The sequence below is a fragment of the Lathyrus oleraceus genome, chromosome 3 (assembly GCF_024323335.1).
Source record: "Lathyrus oleraceus cultivar Zhongwan6 chromosome 3, CAAS_Psat_ZW6_1.0, whole genome shotgun sequence".
Classification (NCBI taxonomy): Eukaryota; Viridiplantae; Streptophyta; class Magnoliopsida; order Fabales; family Fabaceae; genus Lathyrus; species Lathyrus oleraceus.
In genome coordinates this window covers 182,383,067-182,390,521 of record NC_066581.1, presented here as the reverse complement: position 1 = coordinate 182,390,521, position 7,455 = coordinate 182,383,067, and the positions used below count along the sequence as shown (strand labels likewise).

Below are 7,455 nucleotides of genomic sequence, written 5' to 3'. Positions count from 1 at the left end.
TAATGAATATTAATATATTTAAAATATTATAGTAATAAATATTTTTTTATAAAAATATAAAAATTATTATTATTATTTTTAAAATTAATATGATTAATTAATTCTATATTTTTATTAACCAATATTTTATATTTTATTAACCAACTTTATTTTATTATAAAAATATATTTTTAATATCTGAATGACACTCCATTAATCAATTTTTTAGATTTTATTAACCTGTTTTATTTTACACTAAAAATTATTTTAAATAGTTGTGTGTTTATTAACCAGCTTCGTCACTTCATTAACCAATTTTTTATATTTTATTAACCAACTTTGTTTTCCCATTTAAAATTACTGTTCACGAATATTATTGACAAGATACTGTTTATGGTACTGTTCATAATATTGTTCATAAAATATATTTTTTATTAAAAAAATACTGTTTATCATATAAATACGGTGAACAGTGTATACGGTATAAATATTAATGTACAAAGTGAGTGTAAGAATAACATTGAATAAAATAAAATAAAATATTTAAAAGTCACTTGTTAATATTTTTTTATATGAAATCTATTATGTACCATTTGTTCCACAATAATGTGACAATACTAAACAAAAGTTCATTCTTTTTATCTTCTAAGATTTTGTTGGCAGAGTATTGTTTACCTTAATTCCACCAAGTCACCTCCAGGTGAGAGAACAAGAACCTCACTCTTAATCCATTCATTCTTCTATTCTACTTCTCAAAAATAAAAAATAAAAACCTTTTCTATAAATTCTACGGTTATCAATTTTTCATTTTGAAATAAAATAAAGTAAATTATCATTATATGACTCTTTTTACATATGTTACCTCCCAATTGAAGAAACATGGTTGAATTTCTCATTCATACATGATAACATAACCTTATTCAAGTATTACAAAACCAGTGTGCTAATCAAAACTACTATCTCCCAACATATGAATCCCCACATACAATTTTAATTTAATCAAATAATATTAAATATAAAATAATAGCATCCCCACACCATATCAAATACTTCCTTCCTATTTAGCTTCCAGAACTTTCCGAACAAAGAACCCACTCCATTACTCACAATGTCACTTCCATCCACTTGCTATTCATGGAAAAGAATTTTTAATAAAATATCACAATATTGCTTCCAGTATGTCTAGAAACTTCTTAATAGTACTTCTCACTATTATTATTTTTTATATAACCCCTCACAACACTTCCTCTATAGCTTTCTGCAGTTATAGGTAAGACCATTACAATTCCTCGTATTTTCTATAATTTCCTTATTTACTTTTCAAACGGATGTAGAATCTCGATTTTGGATAGACTTTTGAATATAAAATAATACTCTTAACAATAAACATCCATTGTTTAGTTATGATTATCAAATATTAACATTCTCCTTGCATCAATGCCAAATGCTTTCTAACCACAACTGAATTAACATTTATAATTTTTTTTTACAAGTTCTTTCTTCTACGATAGACAATTTAGTTGGATTACATACTCAAATAAATTAGAATACAGAGACACACAAAGTTTTTGTTTATGTTGTTCGATTAAATTACATACGTCTGCGACTATAAAGTAGGTATAATTCAGTCTTATTGATTTGTATGAATTTCACACATTAGGGTTCAATGTTACAAGTATATATAGGATGTTAATGATCAAGATTACAATAATACTCATAAACCGTACCTTGCCCACTTAACATTACTTATGAGACAAACTCAATAATCTCCACGTGGACAAATATCAAATCTCTGTAAAAGTTAACTACATAATGTCATATCCTAGCAACGGTGTGTATAGTTCTTGCTTAACATTGAGAAACATGTAACAAGTCCAAATGTGTTTCAATTTGACATTGGTGACTGACTTGATCAACATATCAGTTGCATTCTCTAAAGTGTGAACTTTATGAAGTATTATCTGTTTGGACGCCACCAACTCCTTGATCTTGTGGAACCTTGCATCAATATGCTTGGTCCTAGCATGACACACTTGATTGTTCGCCAAATAAATAACATTTTGACTATCACAATGTAATTGAATTCCACCTTGCTCAACACCTAACTCTTTCACTAACCCTGTAAGCCACAATGTTTCCTTCGTAGTTTCAGTTACTTCCATATATTATGTCTCCGTTGTAGACATAGCTACTATAGATTGAACTGATGATTTTTAACATATAGCCTCTCGTAAAAGTGCAGACATACCATGTTGTAGATCTGATATCATCTAGATCACCTGCATAGTCAGAATTCACATACCCAACAACTGATGCAACACTCTGCCCCCTGTTGAACATGATACCACAATTTATTGTATCCTCCAAGCACCTTAGGATCCACTTGATTTCTTTTCTAATGTTGATTTCCAAGCTTGGACATGAACTTACACACTTAACTAAGTGTTTGTGCCAAATCAGGTTTAGTAAAAACCATATCATATATCAAACAACCAACATCACTGACACAAAGAATCTTAGAGATACCTTCAATCTTTGAGTCAGTCTTTAGACATCGTTCCAAACAGAGCTTAAGATGATTCACCAATGGAGTGCTCACAGGATTTGCTTTGCTCATATCAAATCTGCTCAAAACACCTTCAATATAGCTTTTCTGAGACAACCATAATTTATTAGCTCATATGTCCCTGTGAATTTCCCTCCCAAGAATCTTCTTTGCAGCACCCAGATCCTTCATATCAAACACCTTACCCAACTTGGCAGCAATCAACATAAAATAACAAAAAAAATAAAAGAGCCATCATTAAGGCTCTTCACATAAACACAACAATCATAATCATAACTTATATAGTCAATCTGGAGCATGTATGAATCAAAGTTGTTGTAGCATTGTCTCGGAGATTGCTTTAAGTCATACAAAGACCTCTTTAATTTGTAAACAAGTTTGCCATGTCTAATGTCACTGAAACCCTCTAGCTGCTCCATGTAGATTTTCTCCTCTATATTACCATGAAAGAAATATATTTTCACATCCATATGCTCTAAATGCATATCTCTATTGGCTACCAGGGTCACTACTGCTCTAATAGAAGTTTGTCTAACCACCAGACTGAAAATCTCATTATAATCAATCCCCTTCTGTTGTAAATACTCATTTTCCACTAGGCGAGCCTTGAACTTTTCTCTTTTTTATGATATTATTGGCTTTTTATTGTGCTTACCCTTCTACTCTGATTGAAGTTGGTTTACTAAATTTTTTCCATGTTTGAGTACTCAAACCCAAACTGCATATACAAATATCTAGAGAGAATATTAAGTTGGGTCAAATGCTTCCTTTAAGTATCATCAAAAAAGAAACTAAAATATTCTATTACCTACCTTAACTCGTATATAAATGGGGTTCAACTTATTTTAAGAGTAAATTTTTTTAAATTACTCCAAATCTTAACTTTTAAATTAAATTTAATATAATAATTTATTTAATATTTTTATTTAATTAATCATTAATTTGGAATAAATTAAAAAAAATATTCTAAAAATAATTTTTTTTGATAAAAAATGTGAATCACATATTTTTTTTATAAGCCAAATATATATATATATATATATATATATATATATATATATATATATATATATATATATATATATATATATATATATATATATATATATATATATCATTTTGTAATGTAAAGTTCTTAATATTTTTTCTTTAAATATAAAATCCATTATGTCCCATTTGTTCCACAAAAATGTGACAAGGCTAGATAATATCATTCTTTTTAACTCCAAAGGTTTTGGAGGCAGAGTATTGTTTATCTTAATTCCACAAAGTCACCAACCAAGTGAGAGAACAAGAACCTCACTTTCCATCCACTCATTCTTCTACTCTACTTATAAAAAAATCCATAAATTTCATGGTTATCAAATTTTCACAATTTTTCCTTTTAAAATCAAATCAAATCAATTATTATTATACGCTTCTTTTTACATGTGTTACCACCCAATTGAAGAAACATGGTTGAATTTCCCATTCATATACATACATACATACATGAATGATACCATAACCTTATCCAATCATATTATAAAATCAGTGTGCCAATCAAAACCACTACCTCCCAACAAATGAATCCCCACAAACAAATAACAATAAAATAAAACAATATCATCCCCACCACCATATCAAATACTCTCTTCCTATTTACCTTCCAGAACTTTCCTAACAAAGAACCAACTCCATCACACACATGTCACTTTCATCCACTTGCTATTCAAGGAAAACATTTCTCAATAAAATATCACAATATTGCTTCCAATATCTCTAGAAACTTCTTAATAATACACCTCTTTATTAATTTATTTTTCTCACTACACTTCACTCTCTCCTCCTATATAACCCCTCACCACACTTCCTCCATAGCTTTCTTCAATCATAACTAATTCAATTGCAATTCAAGTTTTCTTCAACAACTTTCCAAATTCTCCAATGCTTCAATTTCTCACCTTCATCTTCTTTTTCTTCTCATCAATTTCACCAAATCATATCTTTTTCTCTAATTCGCGCATTTTCATCTCTCTCTGTTTTCCTTAAACATCATCAAATTAATTAATTTCGAACCATCCTCAAATTTTAAAATGAACTATCTGTATCCAGTGAAAGAGGAGTATTTGGAATTCGAAGCAACCTCGTCAACATCAATGGTTGGTGTTCCACGACCAATGGAGGGTCTTCATGAAGTTGGACCGCCACCATTTCTAACAAAAACTTTCGATGTTGTTGAGGATCCCACAACGAGTCACATAGTTTCATGGAACAGAGACGGTGTTAGCTTTGTTGTTTGGGATCCAAATGCTTTTTCCAGAGACCTTCTTCCTAGATACTTCAAACACAACAATTTCTCAAGTTTTGTTCGACAATTAAACACTTATGTAAGTACTATTCTTCTTTCCCATTAATCAACATTAATCAAGATTAACATTTCACTAATAACCCCCAAAAAATATACAAATATGAATATTTTTTATTAATAAAGTCAACAGATATTTTGATTGTTAAGTTGGTTTATATGATTTTTCTTTTTATTAAATTATTTTTTTAACTTAATAAAATATTGTATTATCTGGAATTGTACTATTACTATATAAATATTTTATTATCTGGATTGTACTATTACTATATAAATATTTTAACATTTTTTGTTTCTGGATTTCTTCAATTTTTGGTATATTACCATTATGCCATTACCTATGGATGAAGGAATTTCTCATTTTTCTCTATTTATTTCGTATCTGATGGTTTAGTTTTTGAAATATTCGATGTGGGACTTAAGATTTTTGATTACAGGGATTTAGAAAAATCGATCCTGAAAAATGGGAGTTTGCGAACGAAGGATTTCTGAGAGGGCATAAGCATCTTTTAGCGAACATTAAGAGAAGGAGACAAACTTCACAACCTAGTATTTCATCTTCATCTTCTTCTTCTCAACAACCATCATTTGGTCTTGAAGTTGGTCGTTTTGGATTAGACGAAGAAATCGATCATTTGAAACGCGATAAACAAGTGTTAATGATGGAGCTTGTGAAGCTGAGACAGCAACAGCAGAATACGAGATCTTGTCTTCAAGCTATGGAGGAGAGGCTTAGAGGGACAGAGATTAAGCAGCAACAGATGATGGCTTTTTTGGCTAGAGCTATGAGAAATCCTGCTTTTATTCAGCAGTTGCTTCAGCATAAGGAAAGGAGAAAGGTGATTGAAGAAGATGTTACTAAGAAGAGGAGAAGGCCTATTGAGTATGGAGAATCAAGCAATAGTGTTGAATTCGGGTTTGAAGTGTCGGAGTTGGAGGTTCTGGCTATGGAAATGCAAGGTCTTGGTAGAGGTGGTGGAGAACAAGAGGAAGAGGAAGATAATGAGGTATTTGAGACTAATGAGAATTTGAATAAAGAACTTGATCAAGAGTTTTGGGAAGAACTTTTTAGTGAGAAATTTGAGAGAGAGTTAGATATTTTATATGCTCAAAGAAATGATGAAGATCATGTCAATTTGTTGGCTAATCGCTTTGGTAACTTGGGTTCAAGTCCTAAATGAACTACATTGAATCAATGTTAATGTTCTTCACATGTTCGAGTGATTCGAGACTTGGAAATTCGTTCTCTTTCGGACTCGAATTCGTAGAAGCATGATCATGGTTGGAAACTTGGTGTGACAGTAAATCTACCAAGGGGAAATATGTGTGGAAAGCGTTTAAATTTTGGTGTTTCTAACTCTTATAATATATGTGCCGTTTTGTTGTAGTAACAGGTTGAAACATTGGTTTCTCATGTTTGTGATCTCTTTGATATTAGGTAGGTTTTGCAGCAGTTGATTGGACAAGAATCTCTGATAGTTGATAGAGATGATTATTTACTCTCAAGGTTCAGTATTTTGTTAATTCAATGTCACTTCATTTCATCCAAAAAAAAAGAAGAAAAAAAAGAAAAAAATGATGTAGTAAATGTTGTTCATCATATGAAGCAAGATACTATGATGTTTGTTTGTGGGTTTTATTGTTTTTAATAATAATAATAATAATGTTACCTTAACAAATGTAGATTGATTCAGAAGATGTAGAATGGTTGGTACGAAGTAGCTGATGATCAAGAATCATAACTGAATTTGGTTTTTGAATGAAGATCCTAATGGTGGTTAACCTTGTTGTCGGTTTGATATATTTCTTCCCTATGAACTTTACAATTGCTTGTACTTTTGTCATGTGGTGAGAAATAAAGAGAGACATATCCATCAACGAATTTCATGATGTTACATAATAGAATGTAGTGTTTTGTTATAAGGTAGGTGTCTTCATGTGTTGAAGATTCCTTTCTCATTTGAGAAACCAATATGTAAAAAATCATTGGGGACAAAAATGAGTGAATTGTATTTAGAGTGGAGAGAAAATTATATAATTAAAGATGTTGAATGAGAGGTTGATATTAGAGAAAGAGAGAATATTAATTTTGTTGAACTATGTATTGTGAAAAGGGGTATTTATTGTTGTATTTTATTATTGGAGTTTGTTGATATGTGGACTTTGATGTAATTTCATAGTTTGTAAAAGTAATTATTAGAAAAAAAATTAGTTTGATTATTTAAAAGTTAATAAATTAATTAAATTCTATGTGAGGATATAGTCCTATGAAAAATAAATTAATGTTAGACTTATCATTCATTTGAGATGTTCTAAGCAAAATTTTGCATGAAAATAGTTGATAAGAAAGATATCAAGTGTTAGTGTAGTGTGTGGCAGATTGTGTTGTTGATAGAGAAATAACGGGACAAGGATTCTCTTATTTTTTAGAGGAAAAGTTAAATGTGAATGAAATAAAGGAGATAATATTGTTGATTTTGGTGAAAATATGAGAGAAAATAAATTAAGAGAGAGATAAAAAGAAAATTAGAATAAATAAAGCACTCATTTTTAAAATAGTGGA

At 29.9% G+C, this 7,455-nt stretch overlaps 1 protein-coding gene across 5 annotated transcripts; it reads left to right on the top strand.

Moving 5' to 3' along the window:
• The first annotated feature begins 4,313 nt into the window (after nucleotides 1-4,313).
• Nucleotides 4,314-6,989, top strand: LOC127126121 (heat stress transcription factor A-6b). 5 transcript variants are annotated; one of them, XM_051054981.1, is made up of 4 exons: nucleotides 4,314-4,914; nucleotides 5,330-5,899; nucleotides 6,335-6,399; nucleotides 6,577-6,989. In XM_051054981.1, the coding sequence occupies exons 1-4, from the start codon at nucleotides 4,621-4,623 to the stop codon at nucleotides 6,593-6,595; spliced, it is 948 nt and encodes a 315-aa protein (XP_050910938.1). In that variant the 5' UTR covers nucleotides 4,314-4,620; the 3' UTR covers nucleotides 6,596-6,989. The 5 variants fall into 5 exon arrangements, with proteins under 5 accessions (XP_050910938.1, XP_050910940.1, XP_050910936.1 ...); XM_051054983.1 differs by having other exon boundaries at nucleotides 6,331-6,399; XM_051054979.1 differs by lacking the exon at nucleotides 6,577-6,989 and having other exon boundaries at nucleotides 6,335-6,571.
• The last annotated feature ends 466 nt before the right edge of the window (nucleotides 6,990-7,455 follow it).

What these genes read in the sequence shown, in the direction of transcription:
- LOC127126121 (XM_051054979.1), top strand. Translation starts at nt 4,621, where the DNA reads ATGAACTATCTGTATCCAGTGAAAGAGGAGTATTTGGAATTCGAAGCA. An exon ending in TTCGACAATTAAACACTTAT is followed by an intron (nt 4,915 to 5,329) that starts GTAAGTACTATT and finishes TTTTGATTACAG; the next exon opens with GGATTTAGAAAAATCGATCC. An exon ending in AGGAAGAGGAAGATAATGAG is followed by an intron (nt 5,900 to 6,334) that starts GTATTTGAGACT and finishes GATATTAGGTAG; the next exon opens with GTTTTGCAGCAGTTGATTGG.